General features: G+C 42.9%; 1 protein-coding gene across 1 annotated transcript in view; it reads left to right on the plus strand.

The window, feature by feature from the left end:
• GNAZ (G protein subunit alpha z) overlaps positions 1 to 25284 on the plus strand; it is a 63628-nt gene that overhangs the window by 13633 nt on the left and 24711 nt on the right. The window contains exon 2 of the mRNA XM_032229500.1: positions 4816 to 6070. Within this exon, the coding sequence (XP_032085391.1) occupies positions 5348 to 6070 (723 nt within the window). The 5' untranslated portion in view covers positions 4816 to 5347. The remainder of the gene's footprint in view (positions 1 to 4815; positions 6071 to 25284) is intronic.

Raw genomic sequence — 25284 nt, forward strand, 5'->3', positions numbered from 1 at the left:
CACCTGACCTGAAATATAGTGGCCTGATGTGCTGCTTCTTGATGACGGGGCTGGTGCTGGGGAATTTTTCTCTGAGGAGGAATGCCTTACTTGTCTGCCCCTGCCTGGAAATTTTCGGGGTGTGGGTGGGGTCATTAACAACTAGCTTCAGGTGATGGTTGCCTGCTGTACCAACACTTACTTTGCTTTCTATTTCTTACTTTTTTCTTGTTTTGCTATAATGTTGGTGGTTATTTTTAGGATGTAGTCATTTTTTTCTTGTTTTAACAAGCCTTTGGAAGCTTTGCAGGATATTCATTCAATAAATAAATAAGCAAACAACATAAAAAAGTATCTTCCATGGATTATTTTGTTTTTCTTTGAAGCTAATAATTTGTAAAAGTTATATTTATTTGTAATCTTAGGTTTAGCAAACATCTTTTAAATGAATATAGCAATAGGACTTAGATTTATATACTGCCTCATAGTGATTCACAACACTTTCTGAGTGGTTTACAATGTCAGCATTTTGTCCCCAACAATCTGAGGCTTCATTTTGCTGTCCTCAGAAGGATGCAAAGCTGAGTCAACTTTGAGCTGGTTAGGATTGAACTCCTGGCAGTGGGCAGAGTCAGCCTGCAATGCTGCATTCTAACCACTGTGCCACCAAGGATCTTTGCAGAATCTTTCTCTGTTGGTTTTCAATATTGGGAAGTGGTTCAAAGATAAAACATAGACTAATAGGGTAGGAAAGGACCTTGGAGGTTTTCTAGTCCAACCCGCTGCTTAAGCAAGAGACCCTACATTATTACAGACCAATGGCTGTCCAGTCTCTTAAAAATCTCCAGTGATGGAGGACGTATAACTTCTAGAGGCAAACTGTTCCACTGGCTACAGCTGTCAGGATTTCTCTCCTTGTTTCTAGGCTGGATCTCTCCTTGAATAAGTTTCATCTAGTCACTTTTGTCCTGCCCTCAAGAGAGATTCAACCTAGAAATAAGAAGAAATTTTCTGACAGCGAAAACAATCAATCCATGGAACAGAAGTTGCCTTCAGAAGGCGTGGGAGCTTCAGCACTGGAAGCCCTGGGGTTGGGGACCCCTGCTGTATGTGGCAATAGTGATAGATCAGCCTGAACTGTGCTTCAGGTGACCAAGTCTAATGTTTTCAGTGCAGTGATTCTGAATACAAGTCAAGTCAATAATCCTTGACTTACAACCACAATTGAGCCTAAAATTTATGTTCTTAAGTGAGATCTTTGTTAAGTAAAATTTGCCCCATTTTACGACCTTCCTTGCCACAGTTGTTAAGTGAATCACTGCAGTTGTTAAGTTAGTAATCTGATTGTTAAATGAATCTGGCTTCCCCATTGACTTTGCCGGTCAGAAGGTCACAAAAGGGGATCTCGTGACTCCAAGATACTGCGACCGTCATATGTATGAACAACTTGCCAAGTGAATCACTGGTCACTAAATGAACTATTGTAAGTGGGTGGTGTGAAAATGGGGTTGATATGAATTAAATCTATTTGCAGTTTTATTCTGTATATTCTGGGGGGCATTTTAGTAGGGGCACTGGTCCACACCCAAAGATCTCAGGGGCTGCAAGGAAGCCCATTTTGAGCACCCTAGTTTTAACCAGGATTTATTAAATGGCATTATTCATACTTTGCCATTAACTACAAGCCAGGATTTATAACATACACGTGGGGTGTGTGGGTGTGTTTCACACATGATGGCGGATGGTGCAATGCTGGGTGATTTGGCAGCTTTGGTTCTTCTCTTCAGAAAGGGGGCAAAGAGGAGCTGGCTGACCATGGATCAGTATCACCGTGGTACCAATGCCAGCAGGAACGCAGCGGGGATCATTGAGTGGTTCAACAGGCCTATTTTTTAGTAGCAGAATCGGTGTAGTTGACTGTGGGAATGAACCCAGGAAACATCTGGCAGATTCTCCGAGACTCTGGTAAAACAAAAGACAAAGCACGGACTTGAAGGACTCCCTTTGGAAGGGCATGGAGACAGGGGCACCCAGCATGCCCAGGGCTCTGGGTCAGGCTGGAGGAAACGGGGTGTGGGGTGCAACTAGGCTCCCTTCTAGGCGCTTTGATGCTTACCGTCTAGTGAGGGATGAAGGGTCAGTTTGGTGACATCCCTCACTAGGGGGTACCCAAATGAGGGTGGGTGGGTGGAACTGTGAGTTCTAGTCCTGCCTTAGGCACAAAGCCAGTTGAGTGACCTTGGGCCAGTCTCTCTCTTAGGAAGAAGGAAATGGCAAACCACTTCCAAAAAAACCTTGCCAAGAAAACTGCAGGGATTTGCCTGGATAGTTGCCAGGAGTCAACACTTAGAAAATATTGCAAAAATTGCTGCTGACACGAAGATAGATGCAGCACAATACTCTAGGATGGTATAAATATTCAGGAGGGTCTGGAGAAGCACAAACAATGGGAAGAGATGGCAAGACACATTCAACAGGCTTAGAGGGAAAGTCCTTCAGCTGGCTGGCAATAACCACAGAGGTGAATACAGGCTGAGGGAGCCATCTTGGCAGCAATCCATGGTGAATCACCTGGGTGACACAGCCCCAGTGATAACCCATGTAGTCCTGGCTCCCTTCCAACCCCATTTTTCTATTATTCTGTTCTAAGATCAAGGGAAGTCCTAGTTCTTCTCTGCTCTGCCTTGGTCAGGCTGTACTTAGTATGCTGTGCACAGTTCACTTGTGGAGGAACACTCTCCCCACTGGAGGGTATCCAGAAGAGACCACCAAAATGATACAGGAACCGGAAGGGGGGAAAGGATGGAGGCATTCTATAGGTGTCATTGGGAGAAGACCAACAGTGGCCTTGAGCAGAGCAGATTCTTCTAAGTTCTTGCAGAATATTGGATGATGGATTTAAACTACACAGAAGTAGATTTTGTTTTCAGATTTACTTTCAGAAAATAATTCCTACCTGAGCTGTTCAATATGGAACAGGTGTGTGGGTGTGTAATGGATTGTGTGGGTGATCTTGGGGAGGGGAAGAGGAGTTGCCTAGGAAGCAACCAGGCAAGAGAGAGAGAGGAGTCCCCAGGAGCTAAACAGACAGACAAAGAAAACTTAGAAATGGATCTGCATGAATGGATCAAGTACTTTTGTGGCAGAGGGAAGTTTGTATCTTCCGACTTGCAAGATTTTCTTCATGTAGTCTTACAGTAAAGTATGTAGCCTTAGCTCACCTGGGAGGGTTTCCTGCCTGCTTTAGCTAGGAGGGCTGATAAAAGGTGATGATGCCTTTCTGACAGAGGGCTCTGGGTGGCCCTTTGTTGGGGATGCTGGAGGAATGGGTTGGATGGCCTTCCAAGTTAAAATCTTTACATTCTGTAGTTTGATCTTGCTAAATCCCAACCAAGCGTATGGCGTAGTTCGTGTCTTATACAAACATTCCCCCCATTGATTCAACCTTAATTTTTTCACTCCTATTCCATGGAATTTGAAATTGGCTCATTAATTTTGTGAAATTGGTTGGCATGCAGAGGCAGTTGCCCCTCCATAAGAGGGAGACGGGCATCAGCCCCCATGTCTCCATAAGGAGTGGTGGTGGTGCAGTGGTTAGAATGCAGTATTGCAGGCTGACTCTGCCCACAGCTTGGAGTCTGATCCTGATGGGGTTCAGCATTGACTTGGCCTATCATCCTTCCGAGGTGGGTAAAATGAGGAGCCAGGTTGTTGGGGGCCACGTGCTGACTCTGTAAACTGCTTAGAGAGCTTTAAATGACTATGGGATGGTATCGAAGTCTTAAGAGCTGTGGTGGCACAGTGGTTAGAATGCAGCTCTGCAGGCTATTTCTGCTGACTGCCAAGCCTTTCACAGAGCTTAAGATCTTCCTCTTTAAAAGTCACAATCTCCTGCTCCTCACATTCGGCCACTCTAGCAGAGATGCTGGTTGCATTGTCCTTGCCTAGTTTTTACATGGTGGAAAAAGCATCAGGACCATGAGGGTTTGTCCTTTTGCCAGCTTGTTGCAGAGCCTGATGCTATAAACCATAGATTTATAAATGCCAATCTGTGATTCATAAATGCCAAAAATGCAGGAATGCCCAAATATTAAGAACGCTTTGCTTATGCCTAAGGGCGCTCTTGGCCAGTCAGAAGCACTCAACTTCCACCTCTTCCCCTGTCTGCTCTCCTCTTGGAGAAAAGCTGGTCAGGAGGGAAGGAGGTCATTATTTATTTATTTATTTATGACATTTGTATGCCGCCCACTCCCTAGGGACTCTGGGCGGCTTACAGGCAAAATAGGAGACATGTAAAAATTAAAAATAAGAATACAGTTAATTAAAAAAAAATTCACATCATGCATACAGCTTAGCGTGGGGCTGGATACTCATCAACAGCCCCAGGCCTGCCGGAACAGCCAGGTCTTGGCAGCTTTACGGAAGGCCGGGAGAGTAGTGAGGGTCTGGATCTCTATGGGGAGATCGTTCCACAGGGCCGGGGCAGCAACAAAGAAGGCCCTCCCCCGGGGATTCGTCAACCAACATTGACCAGCCTATGGCACCCAGAGGAAGCCCAATCTGTGCAATCTTATCGGTCTTTGGGAGGTAAATGGCAGGAGGCGGTCTCTCAGGTCATGAATAACATATCTGCTTTGCCCTCAAGTGGAAAGATCAGGCTGGCAAGGCCTGCTGGGCTAAGCACAGATTCCCAGCATACATGCTCTTCTCCTCACTTGGGGCTTTCCCACAATTACCCCGCTTTTCAATTTTGACTGCAGGATGAGGGCAATAAGGTCTGTAGGAACACAAAAAGAGCCAGCAGTTGAGTTTGTTTATTTTGCCTTCCTTTTGCAGGTGGGGACGACTGAGTCCTGTGCTCAGACGTGATGCCAGCCCCAAAGAATTGCTCAAGAAGCCAAATGCATGCAGCCTCATGGTTCCCCAGGGCTCTGTCTGCACCTGAGGGTCACTTGCAGAAGCAGCTGGACCATCCATAGCTGGCTGAAGCTTCCCCAGCCAACATACAGAAGATTCCTTGTGTGCAGAAGAGGATGACAGAGCCATGCAGGAGGACAAGGGCAGCCCAAGGAGAGAAAGCGATCTGACTCTTTTGTAGGAAAGAGAAACTCCCTTCCTTACTGGAATGTGCAACTGTTTATTTTCCCCAAGCGAGAGAACCTTGAGATCCACTACGATGGTGGCCAGTAATTGCTGGTGACGCATTCGAATTCCATACCCCTGCTGCGAGAGACTGAGCTGCTGGTGGAGGGGCATTTTGGAGGAAACTTCTCAGCCGCCACCCGGTTGTCTGTCCCTTGAGACCCAATTCCCGGAGCTCCTCTTTCGAGAGTCTCAGGTGGCCTCTCCTGCTCACCTCTGCTGTACCATGGGATGTCGGCAAAGTTCAGAGGAGAAAGAGGCAGCGCGGCGGTCCCGAAGAATTGACCGCCACCTGCGCTCTGAGAGTCAACGGCAGCGGCGGGAAATCAAGCTCCTTCTTCTGGGCACCAGCAACTCCGGCAAAAGTACCATTGTCAAACAAATGAAGATCATTCACAGCGGTGGCTTTAATTTGGAAGCTTGCAAGGAGTACAAGCCCTTAATCATTTACAACGCCATTGACTCTCTCACCCGCATCATCCGTGCCCTGGCGTCCCTGAAGATTGAGTTCCACAACCCCGACCGCGCCTATGATGCTGTGCAGCTCTTTGCCTTGACGGGCCCTGCAGAGAGCAAAGGGGAGATCACGCCAGAGCTGCTGGGGGTCATGAAGAGGCTCTGGGCCGACCCCGGGGTGCAGGAGTGCTTCTGCCGGTCCAACGAGTACCACCTGGAGGACAATGCCGCCTACTACCTGAACGACCTAGACAGGATCGCTGCCTTGGACTACATCCCCACCGTGGAGGACATTTTGCGCTCCCGGGACATGACCACGGGGATTGTAGAGAACAAGTTTACGTTCAAAGAGCTGACTTTCAAAATGGTGGATGTGGGTGGGCAGAGGTCCGAGCGCAAAAAGTGGATCCACTGTTTTGAGGGGGTTACAGCAATAATTTTCTGTGTGGAGCTGAGTGGATATGACTTGAAGCTGTATGAAGATAACCAAACCGTAAGTGTTCCTGAGCCTTTTCTTGGTCCTTCTTGACGGCCTCCTTAGAAGGCTTCTGCGAGAGTTTGTTCTGTTGCTGAATGCCAGTCGGTGCTGGATAGTTTCTAAAGCCACAGCATGGCTCCCTGGGCTCGCCTCCTGCTGCATTTAGAGAAAAGCTTCAGCTTCGCTCTAGTTTTGTCAGATCAAGATGACTTACTTAGATGAAAGATAATCAATGGGGGGGGGGATTTAATAATAAAGATGCTGCTAAAGGCAAGCCAAGGGCAGCAGGGGAAGGGGTGAAGGGGGCTGCCTGGATGTCAAGGGGAATGTATGGATGGGGAAGTCTCTTCTGCCCAGGGAAGCTCTCCCTGCGAAAGGGGCGCAGGAGGAATTAGCAGAGGGTCTCCAGGGATGAAGAGGCTCGGCCTTGCAGATGCCAACTAGCAAGCCTAGGCGTGGCGTGGCAGGGAAAGTCAAAAACTCTATGGGCCTTATTATAGAAGAGACACCATCAACCTCCTGGCATTTGTAATCAATCAGACTTTTCCTTCTTACCACTAGAATGGAAGAACACTTCCTACCTAAAGGATCTCATATTTTACCTCCCTTTACCAGAAATGGAGCCTATCAGAGCAACTGAGTTATCCAGAGCCATTTTGTTCATTAATTATTTGTGCTTGCTGAGTCTGAATATGCACAGCCTCTCTTTTGGGGTATAGATGTGTCAGTCTCCTGCCAAAGGAGAGGAGAGACATTGGTTTCAGAGGTGCAGTTGAGGAAAGAATTCTACAAATGGGATCTCTCATTTACACGAAACTGATTTTGATTTTAGTTATTAACTTAATAAATATTAATTTTTCATCCTGGGTGGGGAGTTTGGCCTTGGGAGAGATATAAATGCATACATATAGTCAGACAGACAGACATAGACATGCATATGTACTCGCATATAGAAAGAGAGATGAGGAAAGTGTCGAGGGTTGGCTTCAGTAAAATTTGACAATTGTAAATATAGGTAGGTTTAGGAACCAAGCAGTGAAGAAGGATTTGTGTGTCCGTGTGTGTGCATGCATGCATGCACATATATGTGTGCTTGCGGGCAGGAAGCATCTTAAATTCTGTGTTAAATTTTTTTTGAATAAATATGGTAAAATCAGGTTGAAATTTGAGCAAACATAATTATGGAAATCTCCAACTGTATAAAAGTGTTTTCAGACTGTTGTTTTTACCCTCCTAAACTTGATCTTTATTGTCAATTTTCTTTGGTCTTTCAAAATCTTGCCTTGCTATAGAATTTTTCTATAGCAGCAACATGCATCTGACCTGCACTCTAGTATCCATCTCTTCTGATAGACATCCTGGATAACCCCACTGAACTCCAGGAGAAGGATAGTACCCAAAGTTAAGGCACTGCAAATAGTCATCCAAAGGGTGAGGTCCATGAGTTCAATTCCTGGTAAATGCTCTGAATCCCATAGAATAAGTCTGAGAAGTCCCAGTAAAGGACAAAGCCATCCCTTGGTGCATCTGATGGCACTCTATAGTGCAACTCTATACAATCAGTGTATTATTATTATTTATTAAATTTGTTTGCCACCCATTTTGCCACAAGGAGACTCGGGGGGCTTATAACTGTATGAGACCTTCATTGATTATGGACTTTGAGAATGATATCGTTTACATTTCTTTAAATGATAACTTCTGGGAACAGTTCAGTACAGCCTCAATTTCATTTGTCTCAGCCACATTGTCTTTCTAGGGAGCCCTAGAATTTAGGCTTAGAGGCCACATGCACACATCCAGGCCTGCTCCCTGTACTTTGCATCTCCTTTTTCCGTTCCTCCTAATGGATATTTACCTGCTCTGAAATAGGAATTGAAGAAAGAGCTCAGGGTTTCTTGGAATCACTTCTGACCATCATACAGCTTTGTGTCCATAGAAACTGAGAAAAAGTTCACACATTTCCTCACATTGCACTTTGTTGTAGAATGCATTTCAGTAATGATGCAAATCTCCACAATTGAGATGCAGTTGTGGGGAATTGCAGGCAGCATGAGGCAGGCACAAGAGCTGCTTAATTCTGAGAGATCATCTTGCAGCAAATGATGGGAGAAAAGAGTTTCATTTTGAGTCCTAAGGTAGTTTAGAGAGAGCTGGCTGCAGTCAACATTGCATAGTCAATGTTCTTGCATATAATAAAGATGCTCTGGAATCACATAGGTAAGAAGAGATCTGTGGAAAAGATCTGAAAACGATCAAGAATATTTGTAGCTCATGGTTGAACTATTGGGTCCATGGTATTCTGAGCTAGGTTATTTTTCTTGCAGACGTTTCATGACCCAGGTAGGTAACATCATCAGTGCAAACCCACTGCCTTTTAGCACTAGTTGCTACCTAGTTGCTCATAAAACGCCTGTAAGAAAACCACCCAGCTCAGAGAGCATCAAAAACCCCAAAGAAAATGTAATTAACTGAAAAAATTTGGAGATTATAGTCTGTAGAGATTCTCAGACATCCAGGTTATAGTTGTCCCAAAGGTGCTTTTTCAGGCGGCAACTGGACTTTCTTGTTAACAAATAAGGAAGTCCCATTGCTTCCTGAAAAAGCACCTGTGGGACATTTGGAGTGTATGTGGAATGACAAGTCACTGTTCACACTATTAAGGTGACCCTGACCCAGAAACACTCTTTACTGTAAGTTTTTGTCCTTATTTCCAAAACCGTAGTCACATTCAAAGGAAGGCAGCCAAAATTGACTAGAGGAGCACCAGCTCATGCCTGCCAATTCTCATCTAAAGTAATCAGCTCCTGTGACTGGAGCTTTAGTTCGGTAAAGGAGGCCTGCTCTTTTTTAGAGTCAGAGAAAATTATTGCTGCGCCTTCTTTACAGTAAGTGCCAAACTTGAATATTCACAATCTAAGAGCTTTTATAGACAATCTAGCAGAAATGCTTTGTGAATAATATAGCGCTCACACTGTTTTTCACATTCCCTGAGCAAAAGAGAAATTGGCCAGACTGCATTGCGGTTTTGGTCAACGGTAAGGAAACAGAGTCCTCTAGGTTAACCAGCTGCTAAGCCACATCTGGAAGGCTGCACTTCTAGTTGTACATCCACTAAGAAGGTGAAAGCAGAGCTGTGCACCTGTGGGAAATATTTGTGTCACTTATTATAGCTGCAAACATAGTGTAGTACATGATTATTATAATTTACACTGATGTACAAACAAATTAATGTGAAGTTCTTCCCTTGAGATGCTGTTGGCTTTGCACCACTCCCTTAAGCGTTCACATGCCCTTTGCCACTCCTCACAAATTAAAAATACATTTTCAGCCATGGCTAGCTAGAAAATAAATGGTTTGCTTCACCCCACTATTATATCAAGCCATTTGATAACATGGACCACAACCTACTTCTTGATGAGCTTGAAAAATGTGGGCTAGACAGTATCTCCACCAGATGGATTTGTAGCTGGTTAACAAACTGCACTCAACATCTATTCCTTAATAGAACTACGTCTGGATGGAGGGGAGCATGCAGTCGGGTACCCCACGGCTCTGTCTTAGGCCCAGGACTCTTCAATATCTTCAGAAACGATTTAGATGAGGGGATAGAAGGGGAACTCATCACATTTGCAAACAGCACCAAGCTGGCAGGAATAGCCAACACCCCAGGAGATAGGCTTAAGTTCCAGATGGGTGCTCCATCACTGGAGGCTTTTAAGAAGACACTAGACAGCCATTCGTCTGAAATGGTCTAAGGTCTCCTGCTTGAACAGGAGGTTGGACTAGAAGGCCTCCAGGGTCCCTTCCACCTCTGATGATATTCTATGATATTCTATGTTCCCAGGTAGAAGAAAAGACATGGAAAGGAGCAACACAACTCTTCATGTTATAGCGCATACTGACAAATTAAAGATTGAGAGATCAAAACCAAATATGCTAGAATACTGAAATCATTTATCTCCTATTTTCCTTGCCAGCTTCTGTTTTAGAAAATTAGAAAAGAGCCAAGGTACTGCTAATTTTTAAAATGCCTTGCTGAGCTGAGGGTGATGATCCAGACCATGCTAGGCATAATTTCTCTGATGAGTAGATATGTGGAGAGGGGGGTTCAGTTCAGTTATATGTCAGTGAGATGTGGAAAAACAGAGTAGAAATGAACCAAAAATAACCCAAATCTTGCCAAGGTAAATATCACTTTTAGTGAAATTTATAGAGGTTTTCTTTCCCAGCCTCAAATCATACCTGGACATGCTCCAGTTTGTCAGTGTCCTTCCGACAATGCAATGCTACTGAATGCAACATTCGGTGTGTAGAACATGGCTTGACTTGACGGTAAAGCTGCACTTCAGTCACTGCAGCCTGTTAAATGAATCTTGCTAGCTTCTGCCCACTCTCCCAGCTTCTCTCACTGCCATGTAAAAAATGGAGCAGAATGATTGTTGGTTGTTCCACTAGAAGGGAATGGGCATCAGTTACAAGGAAGATAATCCCCATGCAGCTCTTGGGCAGGTTCTTTAGTGGTACAGCCTTAGCACACCAATAAGACCCAGTTAGCCAACTCAGTGCTGAGCCACCAGGGTTCTTCTCCACTGGGTTGGGCTTCTGGCTTACTCTTATCTTCCTACTGAGATAGACTACTCTTGATTGGAAACACACACACAAACACACACACACCGTGCGGAAACTCCTGGACTCAGGGGATGCCTGTGTTTCATGGGTAACTCCACTTCACCTGGCGTTGTTGGTCTGTTCCTTGTGAAAAAACTGCAGGTAGTCCTCGGCCTACAACCAACATTTATGTTGCTAAGTAAGAAATATTTTGAGTGAGTTTTGCCCCATTTTACCACTTTTCTCACCACATTTGTTAAATGGGGATTAGGGAAGTTCTTAAATGAGTGACCTGGCTGTTAGATAAATCTGGTTTCCCCACTGGCTTTGCTTATCAGAAAGTTGCAAAAGGGGTGTGTGTGTGTGTGTGTGTGTGTGTCACATGACTCCAGGACATTGCAACCGTCATAAATGTGAGTGTCAGCCTCCGCTTTGCTGCTGCTTCGGCTGCCATTGAAACAGGGAGGGGGGGCATGGTATTTGGGAGGGGACTCATTGTTGGGCTGGAGGAAGATTCTAGAGTTTGAACTGTCCACCTTACTGCGCATGTGGAGGAAGAGTTTTTCCCACCAAGGCCAACGGAACCAGGATTCCATCCTGGTGATGCCTTTCGAAGTTATCTCACAGCTGACAATTGGGAGAATTATGATTGGACTGTGCACGAGATGCCAAGGGGAGGGGAATGAATTATATAATATATTATTTGCTTTCGCGCCTAAATAATCAGACTTCACTTAGCTTCGCTTCTATTCATTTATAATTAGTAAAAGTACACTTGATTTCTATCAATGGAGTCCTGTGGTTTTCTTTCCTGATTTTTGAATGAAGAAGGGCTGACAGTGAGTCACTTTTCAAGCATCCAAATGTGAATCACATGATGATGGGAATGCTGCAACAGTTGTAAGTGTGAGAAATGGTCATAAGTCACTTTTTTCAGCACTGTTGTAACTTTGAACGGTTGTAAACTGAGGGCCACCTGTATATGCTTGCAATCCATTCAGTGTGTTCCGGAGCATCTCCTGAATTGTAATTATCCATTTGCATTAAGACAACAAAAAGAATTATTTTCCATAATCTGCATAAAGCCCCTGCAATCCTTGGCTTGTCTTTAGAGATGTACACTTCGTGTGCCTCTGCAGCCTGCCTATTCACAGCCCATCCGATTCCCAATATTCGGCATTGCACTGCTTTCCCCCTCCTCACTCCACTCCCTGGATCAGGTTTGCAAGGCGTTTCCAAGCACATCCTTCTTGGTTCTTGGGAGATGCAGTCCCTCTCTTGTCGTGAGTCCTTTATCTCAGAAATGCCTCCTGTTTCCGAAGAAATCAAACTGTTCCCACGGAGTCCATCTGCAGGGCCAGTTGTTCACTTCCAGCATTCATTTCCGTCTGTTCTGGGCTACATGTGTCAAGATAACGGAGGGAAGAAAGTATCTTCCTGCAGCTCCTTCACGATCCTCTGGAGCTGTGTCCTCCATTCCCATGGGGATCAGCGGAAGGGAACATTTGTCGGTGGGCTTTTAGAATCCCAGTTGTGTGCCCAGGAAGGGAGCCTGTCTCTCTTCATATGCTCTCTTTCTAACAGATGGTTGCTGAGGACTCAAGTTAGTAGGAAGTCTCAGATGTCCACTATCTGTCTGTTCCTCTTCAAGTTCGAGGCAAGAATCCCTCCCTTCTGCCAAGCCTCCAGAACCCTCTGTGCTTTTCTCAGGGTCCAGAAAGACCATCTACGGAGGGATGGAATCTATCCTGAAGCTCTACAGCTGGAGAGTTCTACTTGACATCCTCTGCCTTTGTGTTATTTCTTCATTTTTATTCATATTCTTCGCATTGCTTCATTTCTCTGTCCTATCAATTTGATTTCCTTTTGTCTTCTGGGAAGCTTCTTGCTACCATTGTTCTCCACAAGTGCTTCCTGACTTCCATTCAAGAATTGTCCTAGCGTACTCCATCTTTCCTGATCAACTGGGGAATAATTTTGACATGTTGATAACTCAGGGAAAAACAAACATTTATTTTTTTCAACAGAAGTAGTACACTAGCATGAAGTCCATCCTACTCTCAGTAGTGTTTGCTCTGTTTCAGTATTTGTAAAAGAGTATGGAGATGTGTACCATCTGGAGAAGGAAAGTGAAGGAGAGTAAAGAACAGAGGTCAAGACTTCTCTTTCCTATTCCAGAATGTAGTATCTAGAATAATAGAATGAAGCTACAGAAAGCATGAGATTGACATTCTGTCAGTTTTAGTAACAGTTTTACAACTCTTTCAAAGATGTCCCAATAGTCTCTCTGATCCGGGTGGGAAATATCCAGCCCGGCAGAGAGGAGGGATCGAGCATAGAGCTATCCTGGAGTCACTGTGCATTTAGTGGGCAACCACAAAAGGATTCGTGGAGACTTAACCGTATTGTTCCCGGGAATTTGCTGCCAGACTGGGGAGATTCATTAGGCGGAACATAAAGTAGCTGCCTTAGGCTTACCTCAGGGCCCTCTACACCCCGACACCTGCCTCGCCTTGTGGCTGCAGCACTGGCGTGTCACTCGGCCTCCTGCTCCATTGTGGCTGCAAGCAAGCAGAAGTGGCCCACTGGCCACGCGGGATCTTGCTGGATGGTGCTGTTGGAGCCACCATGGCAAGGTGAGGCAGTTGTCGGGGCAGGGATGGCCTGGCTGCAGAGGCCCTGAGGTTAGCCGGTGTAGTTGCACTCAGAAGAAATAGATAACATAAAAAACAAGATCCCTGCTTAAGATAAATGCCCTCCCTCTCTTACAAATGTTCTCTCCAGTCCCAAGAAAACAAGAATTCTAGTTCCTGTCTGTCTCCTTCATATTGTCTCTTTTTGCTTTCCTCCAAATATTAAACGAGGCCTCCAGAAAACAAAATGTTGCCCACTCCTTATTAACAACAAATATTGAACAAACACCATGAACTTTAGATCAATTATTATGATTGGATTATATATTTTGAATTGCCATGTAACGATTATTTGCTGAAACATATATAGGCTTCATTAAGACACATGCTTTTCTAGACTATTAGGATCATAATCTTTGGTTGCCACGATATAAAAAAGATGTTGAGATTCTGGAAAGAGTGCAGAGAAGAGCAACAAAGACGATTAGCGGGCTGGAAACTAAAACATATAAAGTATAGTGAAAAGAAGGACTAGGGGAGATATGAGAGCAGTGCTCCAGTATTTTAGGGGCTGCCACAAACAAAAGGGGTCAACTTGTTTTCCAAAGCACCTGAAGGCAAGACAAGAAGCAATAAATAGAAACTAACCAAGGAGAAAACCAACCTAGAACTAAGGAGAAATTTCCGGACAAAACAAGAAACCAGTGGAACGGCTTGCCTTCAGAAGTTGTGGGTGTTCCATCACTGGAGGTTTTCAATAAGAGATTGGACAGCCATTTGTCCAGAATGGTATATAGGGTATCCTGCAGAGGGTTGGATCAGAAGACCTCCAAGGTCCCTTTCAACTCTTTTATTGTTATAAATTAGGATTCAGATCAAGGAACTGATCTGGGCGCATACAAATCTATTAAAATTGGAAATTTTAATCCATTCCTGTTATTCCCATATTGTAGTTACAGTGTTTGATGTTTGTTTTTAAAGTTTTATTAAGGATCCAAAGTGAGGGAGTAGGAATATTAATATACCTGGCAGGAGTAAGAATAGAATTGTGAGACTGATGCTTCATGAACCCTTGTAGAAAAAATCCCAAACAACTGAAAAAAGATAAGCAACAACCAACCTCCCCCCCATAATGTCTGAACAATAAAAAGAAGGCACCTAGCTCTGCCTTGCCTCTTAAATCAGCAGTTGATAAACATCACACCTTAGTTGACTGGAACTCTGACAAGCTCTAAATTTTGATGAGGATATAATTGTAAAACCTTTTAAGGTCAAAGTTGTAAAGTGAATTAACAGAGATATGTGATACGTCTTGCATAGCATACTAATTCATAGTCTTATATGCCCAACTTGATGGCACCTGGAAGGCTAAGAAGGGTTGTACCTGGTTAATACTTGATGTGAATCCTTCAGAAAAGCTATAGGTTAGCCAAAAGGTCCCAGTCAGAAGCAAGGGAAACCATTTATGACGTGTTGTTCGCAAGATATATATATATATATCTAAGTCTTTTAAATTATATTTGTATCCACTTACGTTATTTAATATGCCCAACTCCGCCTTCCTTAATCCTTTTGCCATTGTATTTAATAAAGAATGTAACTATTTTGCTGTAACAGCAGACATAATCATAAACAAAATAAGTTGAACACATACTAGATCCTTCCTTTTCATTGGTATTAACATTTTTTACCATGTGGTCTTTTTCCTTATTATTTGACTCCTAATTGAACTTTTGATTGAGCAAGGACAGTTCACTTGGAAATTGTGTTGTTGTTCAGTCTAGGATTTTATTTTTGAATTGTCCTCCAATTACACTTCTACTTTTTTCCCCTCTTTCAGCAATGCTATTATTGTTACTTGTATAAAATGTCCATTATCTGACAAAAATGTAAAAAATAATTTTAAAAAGTTAAAAAGAAATCAATTAATTAGAAAGAAAACCTCAAAGGTCTTTTTCTGTTTCTCTCTCCTCTGGGCTTTGCCTCCTAGCAGGATAAGATTAGGAATTATTATCTTCAGGGCAACTGTTTACCTGCAGCTACTCTTTCCACTGCCAATCTGTATCTCAAGTCTGATCCTGAATTGCCATCCTTCTGGCTGGAACACCTGCCTTTCTCCTCCTCCTCCTCTTGCCTTTTGTAGTATCTTCTCCTATGAAGAACTCTGGAAAATTGGAAAATGTGTTTGTATGTTTTGTGCAGTCCTGTGAACAATATTGCCTGGTTCTGGAAATTAACTCTGTGTTGCTTCACAGAGCAACACACTTCCCAATTCTTTCTGCAATTTCCTGTAATAATCTTTATGGGAATTAATAATACACTGCCTCTTTCTTTATGAGCGTTGGTAACCAGTTACAACTGTACCGTGTAGGCAAGCGACTGCTAAAAAAGGATGCCTTGCCTGGAAGAAAAAAGGTGCCTGCGCTTTGAAGGGCTTTGCTTTTTCAGCCCTTCAGCTCATCTCATGGACTGGAGTTGGCCAGGATCAGACAGGGCTGCTTTGTGACTCTCTGCTCTCTCTTCTCAGGCTGGTTTCCCAGGGAGACTTCCTCACCTGCAGCCCCAGAGGATTCCCTGTTTCCATGCCAAAATCAGGAACATTCTTAACAGCCACCTTCACTTTTTGCTTTTTCCCAGATCGCCTAGAACTCAGTTGCCATGGTAACTCTCCTTCCCCTACCTGTCCTCCTGGCCCCTTTATTCTTTCCTCCTTCCTCTTGTCCTGCCTTATCTGACCCATTTCCTAGACTGTTATGTAACACCTGGCAGTTGTCCAGGAACATTTATTCAAAGCTTTCTTTATAAACCCTTGAAGAAAACTGTATTGGATCCTTCAGGTATGTTAATTACTGCCCTATATTGCTCCATCCCTTTTTGTTGAAAATCCTTCAGAGACTGCTGTCCCACAATACATTTAACCAACCACAATCTGGCCAATTGCAATGGAGTATAAATGACTTTGGGAATGAGGTCAAGAGATACAGCCTAGGGAACAGTCAGAGAAGAGAGGCAGGAGCCCCCAGTGGCCTAATGGTCAAAGGAAGAAACTTAGGAAGAACTTGCTGCAGTTGATAAGATAGTTAAAAGTTGCAGGAAATCTCTATTTTCAGACTTGCAAGATTCTGCTACAATAAAGTAGATTTAGCTCACCTAGTCAGGTGTATCCGGGAGGCTGACACCAATCCAGGTCAGAGTTCTGGACATGTCATTCAAACAAAATGGGTGGGGAATGATGCTGTGGTTGCCAAGTGCTATTAGATCTATCCATGGACTTGACTAGACTGGACTAGGCTATCATCCCTGAGCAAGACTAACGATTGGTTCTCTCTGGATGCTCTGCTTCAGGCTCATTGTGCTCCTTGGGGCTCCCTCTTTCAGAGGGGTTCCTCGAGCATCTAATGTTGGTCCTATGAGGGGTTTTCCCCCTTGTACACTATTCCTCTTGGCTGTTAATTTCACAATGAGCCTTTATATCAGCTGTGTCAATTATACTTAGGGTTGCAGCTGTTCGTGTGATAAGTAATATGTTGTTAAATTTTAACAGCAGTATTTCAGCTCAATATTTTCCCCTCCTAAGCCTTCTTTCCCTCCCTTTTTAGAGCTGTGAGAGGTCCCTGTGTCAGTGGCCAGGTACTTTGGGGTTCTGCTAGATTAAGTGTTTCTCAACCTTAGCAACATTAAGAGGTGTGGACTTATATTCCCAGAATTCCCCAGCTGACTTGAAGTCCACATCTCTTAAAGTTGCTCATGTTAAGAAACACAATGCTGGATGATACACTCTCTTTGGCGAGTTGTAGTGGCAAGTGTAAAAATATGTCTTTTTTTCTTATTGAGCATCCACTGAATTAAGTGGTTCCTATTGTTGCACATCCATTAATTCAAACTCTGAAGGTTTCTCATCCGGATACTACAAGCGTCTATGAGTGGGTCTTCCTGTGTCCTCTCTTCAATGGCTATCTTTGCAGTGCAGCTTGTGTTGGTCTTCCCTCGTTTTTTGCCACGTTTCCTCCCACTGCAGAGCTTCTGTCTGGTTTGTGGTAAGATGCTATGCTGGGACAGGTGGTGTAAGGCAGGTTCTCCAAAACTCTTTCTAGTCCTCTTCATGAAGGTTTTTTCTTCCTTGAATGTCATTCATTTGCATCCTTAGAGAAGATCTTGGAGGAATCTTATTGAAGCTTCTAGTTTGGACTTGTTCTTTGGTGCTGAAGTATGTGGACTAACCATTCCTAGATTGAAAGAATCTTCTGAGGCCTTCAGAAGGAAGGTTGTAGATGCCTATGAGTCTGGGAAAAGATTTTAAAAGATCACCAAGAAATTGGATATCAATCATTCCAATGTCTGGAAAATCATCTACAAGTGGAGATTTCAAATAACAGCCAACCTGCCCAGGTCAGGCCTTTGCTGGTCAGTGACCAAAATAAAATAACTGACTAACCGCTCAGGCTAGGCTGTTCCAATTAGATTCAGCTCAAGAGCAGAATGCAAGATGCTGAAAAAAGTCCCTAAGAATCCCAGAATTTTGTCATATGACCTTCAGGTAGATCTCGTCATTATTGATGCCAAAGGACATGACTCTACCATTAGAAAGAAGCTGCACAAATTAGATATGCATGGGAAGTGTGCCAAGATACCTTTGCTGTCCTTTCTGGGCATCAGGGCAAGGCTAACGTTTGCTCATGAATACCTAGGGAAAGACCAGGACTTCTGCAACAATATACTCTCAACTTTTCTATTTAGCCATAGAAGCAGAAGATGTGTTTAGTGATATCAAAGATAGCATTTCACCTGAAGAACCCCATACCGACTGTAAATCATGGTGGTGGAAATGTTCTGGTTTAGGGCTGCTGTGCTGCATTGGGCCCTGTACAGCTCCCCGCCATGGAATCCGCCATGAACTCTGGGCACTTGAGGGTCACACGGGAGCATTGCTCAGAAGATTGAGGCTCAACTGAAAGTGGACCATGCTACATGACCGTGATCCTAAACCCCACGGAATGACTGGAAAAAGAAGTGACCAAGTCAAAGCCTGGATCTGAATCCCACCGAGATGTCGAGGGGGGTTTGCGCTTGGCTCTGCGTGCAGGAAACCCTCCAGCACCCCCAGTTGAAAATTTTCTGCATGGAGGAGAGGAAAGAAATCCCCCCATTCCGAAGATGGACAGACAGTCATGAGAAATGCCTGCTGGAGGGAGCTTCTGCCAAAGGACTCAGGGATCGGCCTTGGAGCTTCCTTTTCCCCACAAGGAAATGGCAGACCTGTTCCTTTGTTGTTGGATAAATGATTGCAAAGTCCATTTTTCATACTTAAAATATTTATATATCCATATATGCTAAAAAGATTAAAAAATACACGAGGTGCACTTTTTTCCCCACATGGCTGTATAATCCACGTGTTTACATAGAATTTAAGAGAGGAAGAAAAGCAATACCTTAATCTAATAACAGGATTCTAATGTTGCAAAAATAGGAATTTACTTTAAAAATATTTTAAATATTTTTATTAAAATATTTTAATTCTTCAGTTGTTAAAATGAATATGGTACTTTACCAAGGCAAGTTTCTTTTCCAAATGATTCTCAAACAAATTGAAAACTACATATTTCTGGATAAATAGATAACGAGCTACATATGTCTCAGTAAAATAGCAAGGGTTAAATTCAAGATTTTATCATTCCGGCTGGCGGCTTTAAAGTTCAAACAGTATCACCCTCCTGGTTGCTTAATATGGATGACCGAATGGACTGTGGCTCCTCTCTATGGAAGGAATGGGACTTCAGAGCCTCTGCATCAATATCCCTGGATGAGATCAACCGAGCTAGACAATTCATAAGATATAAGTCAATACTAAGGAATGTCTGAAATGAATAGAGGAGAAAAATAAGTCCAGATTTATCTCCTCTTACTTTGCTTTTATTATTATTTTTAATTTTTTACAAAAAGGAGGGGATTAAAAACTCCACTCAGGGAGAAACAACAATTTGTGTAGATTGCAGGATTTGGTTATTCATCAGACAAATGCAAGATCTTTTGAGGCTCTTACTTCACAGTGGTCTCGTTCACCATCTGGCTTCAGTATTTTCAAATAAGCTGCATTGTATTAAAAACAACTGCAGCAACAAAGAGAAACAGATTTGACTGGATTTGAGAAATCTTAGAACACGTAACTTGGAAAATCTGCTGGACATTATTTATAAACTACCAGTGAAGTTTTTTTTTTTTCGTGTTTAAATGTTTTATTCATTTTCATTTTCAATTTTGTACATTCACTTATATACTGAATATTTGCAATAATAATAATATAATAATAAAAAAAGAAAAACCCCAACCTAAACACAACTCATAACCTATCACTTTCATACACCCCTTCTTCTCCCCCTCCAACTTTCCTTTCTCCCTCCAACGATCACCCCTCTTACTTCCCTTTCCCCTCCTATCTTCCTTTCTCACCTTCCTCACCCTCCTTCCCCTCTCATCCTCCTTACATTCCCCTCTTCCTCCCTCCTTACTTCTCCCTCTTCCTTTCCTCTACTTCTCACTTTGGTGCATTTCTCTATTCCTAAAAAAAAGATAAAAAGAAAAAAAAAAGAGAAAAATAAAAAGAAAAGATAAGGATCAACAGTATACAAGTGTATTCTTCTTATTCTATATATTGAAACTATATCTCCACCCACCCCCCCCACCCCCAATGAACCCCCCTCCCTAATCCCCTCCGACTTCCCAGGTCCCACACCCGGCATAGTTCAGTACCATTCACCTTCTAAAATATCTTATTAACAATAATAATGAAAATAAAATAAAAAGAACACTCCGAAAAAGAAAAAAAAAAGAAAAAATAAATAAAAATAAAAAAAATTAAAAATCTTTTGCATTATGCTCAGCCTCCCATCATTCTTAAAATTTAAACAGTGTAAATCATTCCATTTATATTTTGTCCTCGTCTCTTACTTCTTTGATATTTACCCCCTTCTTCCTGTAGACTCTCCAGATAGCCTTTCTTAACCTTATATTCAAATATTAGTTTATACAAAAATCGATTTATCTTCAAATACAGAGCAGTCTAATCATACTTTCGCTACTCATCTTCCTACCCTTCGTTTCTCATCTCCATTCCTCCCAAGCCCAAATTCCATAAGATTAGGATCTCGCTCTTCACTTTAAAATCCTGAGCTTTTTATGTTATACTTCAAGCATGTAAATCCGTAAAATATGTGCCCAAAATCCACACCACTTCATTCAATCCCAAGATCCCTTCATCGATATCCCGCTCCACCTTCCCTTCTGCCCCACTCCTCCCGACTCCATTCATCCCAAACCGCATTTCAAATAAATCTTAGTCCCCGCTTTCCTCACAGAAAACAATTCATGCGCAGTTTGGATTGAAATTCAAATAAGTCCTATAAAAGTCCCGTATAATATCTGTCCAAAATAAGCAATGCTTCTTTCCATTCCCCATCGGTACACAGCTTTGCCATTTCACACCAGACAGAAATCCTAAAATTTTAATCAGTCCAAGAGCTTAGAAAGTATTTTAAAGACATCGCTGGATCCACATTCCTTACTCTTCTGCCCTTCCGGAAAGAGAAGGCAACCCTCTGCCTTATGACCACGTGTCCCGCTGCTTTGAAAATATGGCTAAATCCTCAGTTTCGGCTCTTCTGCCTCTCCAGTAGGGGGAGAACAACTCCCTCCTTCTTGTAACCAAGTGAACTGCTGCTTGTCTTTCCTTCACCTTGTCCCTCCGCATTTCCGAGTGAGTCAAGAAGCCCCGCCTTCAGAGTTTTACAATAAAAGTCCCGAGCTTCCGAAACAGAATTAATACGAAATCTTTGATTTTCGAGTGTAACTGTGATTCCAACTGGAGCTTCCCATTTATACTGTATTTGATGATTTCTAAGTTCTTGGGTTAAAAAAGTATAGCCTCTCCTTGCTTGCAGCATCTGGAGCGGGATTTCTTTAAAGACAAACAAATCATGGCCATCGATTCGGAGCCTGTTGTTGTGAAACTTTTGGATGATCGCATTCCTGGATTCTCTTGTGAAAAAGTATATAATTATGTCTCTTGGTAGCTGTCGTTGTTCTGCTACACACGAATTCTGGCGATAGATTTTTCGAATATTCCAATCAAAATTGAATCCCGGACCTCCCACCGCTTGGCTGAAAGCTTCTACAAACGTCTGTTTCAAGTTCTCTCCTTTCTTTTCGGGCAGTCCTCTGACTCTTATTGCAGACGCTTTTCTGTTATAATTTATCATTGTAAGTTGTGTTTGAGTATCTCTAATCTCTTGTTGTAATGCTTGGATGTTGGAAGTCAAATTAGAATTAGCCTCCTCCAAAGTTTCCAGCTTAGTCTCCATTTCTTCGGTATAATCTGTCAGAGTAGACATAGCTTCAAACATATCCACCTTTATTTGGGCAATTTTAGTCTGTATTTTGTCGCATAAATCCAGCACAAATTCTTTGATTTCTTGTTTAAAATCATTGAGTATTTGAAAAAGAAGCTCCTGTGTCAAGGAATCTCCAGTAGGGGGTGTAGGAGGCAAAGGCAGCGATTTACTAACAAGTTCTTTAAGCACATGCGGGGGGGATTTTTTTGCCTGCTTAGACCTGGGAGGCATTATAGATAAAAGCTGAGAATAAACAGATAAACAGTGTCTTCACTTGGTCAGTTCTCAATAAATTATTTGTAGATTTTCTTGTTAATGAGTAGCAGTCTCCGGGGAGATAAAGCTGGTTAATTACGTCATCAATCACCAACACAGTAAAAACGCCATTTTGTAACCGGTTGAACAAAGAAGTTTCAAAGGAAAAACAAGGCTGGTGTTTAGATAGTTATAAAAAAAAAAACATCACAGGAGTAAGACCCGCTCGTGTTAGCCTTAAGTTGCTTTAAGCAATTTATCATTGTCCTGAGGGGGGGGATCGCCTGTCTAGGGCTGCAAAAAGGCAGCTGCGAGGAACTGGCTGGAGATAAGAGCTCAGTTACGCTGGATCTCTTCTCCGTTCGCAGCCCAAAAAAAAAGAAAAAGGGCTGTGAACTACGAATAAATCCTAGCACCTGAGCTTCTGCCTGCCCCTTTCTGCCAGAAAGGGGTGATATCTATTGATCTTAATTAGATATACAGACCAGAACTCTGAGAGGGGCTCCGTTGAGCTCCTTTGGCGACAGGCTCCGCCCCCAGGAAGTCACTACCAGTGAAGTTTTGACTCAGAAACTGAATCAAAGTTTGTGTGATTAAGTGAATGCAGAATTTAAATGCAGTAACAATTGTGTATCAATGACAATTTCAATGGAAAAATAACATAAATTTATCCTGAATATGGTAGTTAAAAAATAGGGATGTTTTCTGGTTGGTATACTATTCTACTTATGTTCACAATAGAGAATGTGTGTCTCTCAAAATTGCTGAGAATGTAATGAGTAGATTGGATCATTCTTCATTCTTTCAAATTTGATGGCAATGTTGTAAAATTCAGCAGTTTTAAAAAAGGATCCATACTGGAATGAAACAGATCTTAAAATTTGAATTTTCATTTCAGTTTGTGATATTTTTATTAAGCTTCACTAAGTTTATACAGATAGTCCTCAACTTATGACCACAATTGAGGCCAAAATTTATGTTGCTAAGTGAGAAATGTATTGATTTTTGCCCCAGTTTATGACTTTTCTTACCACATTTGTTAAGTGAGCCACTGCAGTTGTTAAATTAGTATCACCATTGTTAAGTGAATCTGGTTTTCCCATTGACTTTGACCACATGACCCCAGGACACTGCAGTCGTCATAAATATGAACCGGTTGTCAAGCCTCCGAATGTAAATTACATGGCCATGGGGATGCTGCAATGGTTTAGTGGTGGGATACAACCGGTACGCCCCGGTATGGGCATACTGGTGCTTGCTGGGAGCACCAGATACCGTTCCGGGACGGTGCTCTGAAGGGCCCATCTGCCTGCCCTCCTTACCTGTATTTGAGCCGATCGCGGCTTACATGCACAAAGTGTATGGTGTGTGCACAACACTCCGCCAAGCAGTTGGAGTGTCGCGGCCGTTAAGTATGCATGTGCAGGCTGTGTGCGCGCATGTGGTGGATGCCCAGCCCCATTTCGGAACCCACCACTGTCCCACCCCAAAGACTGAGGGGGAAAATGTTTGCCTAGCCAATTGTGGGGGGCTCCACCAAGATGGATCCTGGGGGACATTGGATAGAATGGAATCAATCGAGCAGGGAAAAGAGCGGGTGGGGCAATAGCCCCTCAGAGATAAGGTCCGTTTGTAGGACCTCTACAGCAGGCATGAATCATAATCTACCAGTTCATTTTGATATATGTCACCATTCCTAGACAATCCAATGACAGCCCACAACACACAGCTACTGTAATGCCTAAGGTGGCGACTTTATTAGGTAAGAGATACTTGTGTGCAACATCAGCAGAGCACTCTCAAGCCACAGAACAATAACGTTGGAAGGGACCTCTGGGGGCATGTAGTCCATCCCTCTGCTTGTTAATCAAGATGCTAAAACCTTAGTATTTATCAAAGTCCAAGCCGCTTCCCATTTTCTGTAGTTATAATTTACCCTGTTCACTAACAGATGCTCTAGAACCTGCATAGTCCTGCGATTTTTTGGGCCTAATGGGGTCAGGATTTGTATAGATCTATTGGGGTGCCAATCTTAACTGCTAAAGTTCGGACAACCAGTAAATGGCTGCCAAAAAATAAATACAAATTCCTAATTTTTTGCTGCTGTATAGCACGTGGTGTTTTGTGCTGCTCAGATCAGGTAGTTGACCTCATAGCAATTTAGCAGCTTTCTTTCCAAATCAATTAGTTAGTCACTAAAAACAAAACCAACAAAAGACAAATTTTATTCATTTTATGACTAAAATAGCCCTAGGAAGATCAAAATAAATGAATACAAATTTGATATTGTAAAATCACAAAATGACAGTTTTAAAATTCTGCCCTGAAGGTCTCTGAAATTCTAAACAGGGAATATTAAACTCCCTAGCAATAAATAGCTGTGGCTGTTCAGGGAGCATCTCTGACGTGCTGTCCAGGAAGAGGGGAAGAAAGCCAGATCTCTTGGGCTGTGTCTGGTTGTTAAAAGAGGCACGATTCAGTCTCTGCACCCATTTAAACAAAAGGACAGGAAAGGAGGCACCCTCCGTTTCCTTCAAGGGTCCCAAAAGGGTCCCAAAAATGCAAAGGCATCTGAATGCCTTTGAATCTTCCTTGCAGAGCAGCTGATAGTCCGGCATGGAGGGAGCCTCCAGGGTGGAATTTGGCCACTGAAAATGGCCTTCCTAGCAGGTCTACAAAGTCATAGAGCTTTGGATCACGCTTAGCTCCTTTTCTAAATCCAGGTTGAAAATCCGCTGTTTTATTTCCACTTGTGCCATTTGTCATAAGCATTTGAGATCAGAAAATCTATAATGCCTTTTTTTAAATTAGACTTGGGGGAGTATCCTGAAAAGTTGAGAAGTTTCAGATAACTTTACTTTGAGACAACACTCAGATGGCAGAGCTGTGTGAGGGCCCCCCTCTCTCTCTTAATCAGGAAATATTGGGCCTACCAGATGGATCCTTAGAGATTTCCCTGAACTGCTACTAAAGGGGCCAGGTTCCAAGAAGTGCATGTTCCTGTGTCCCCACGTAACTTGATCTGAAAAACGTAACCATCCCCATGGCCTGCTGCTGCAGGGGGGAAATGGCTGCTGTTGTGTTGAGTTTGCAGGGATAGCGATCTCATTGGTTTGGACCAGGATGGCAAGGCTTGAAATAGAATTCCCAGATATTTAGATGATTTGGGGTTTTTTGATATTAAAATTGTCCATTTTTCAGGGATCTTTTGAAAATATTGTTGGAAGAAATGTCCTTCTGGGTTCAGTTCCAAGAGGGGAAAAAGACACTGGTAACATGAAAGCTGCTTAGAAAGATGGTTTTAATGGTGGACAGGACCAGGCTTGAACTCCTGGGGAAAAAGGTG

The sequence above is a fragment of the Thamnophis elegans genome, chromosome 13 (genome assembly GCF_009769535.1).
Source record: "Thamnophis elegans isolate rThaEle1 chromosome 13, rThaEle1.pri, whole genome shotgun sequence".
NCBI classification, from domain to species: domain Eukaryota; kingdom Metazoa; phylum Chordata; class Lepidosauria; order Squamata; family Colubridae; genus Thamnophis; species Thamnophis elegans.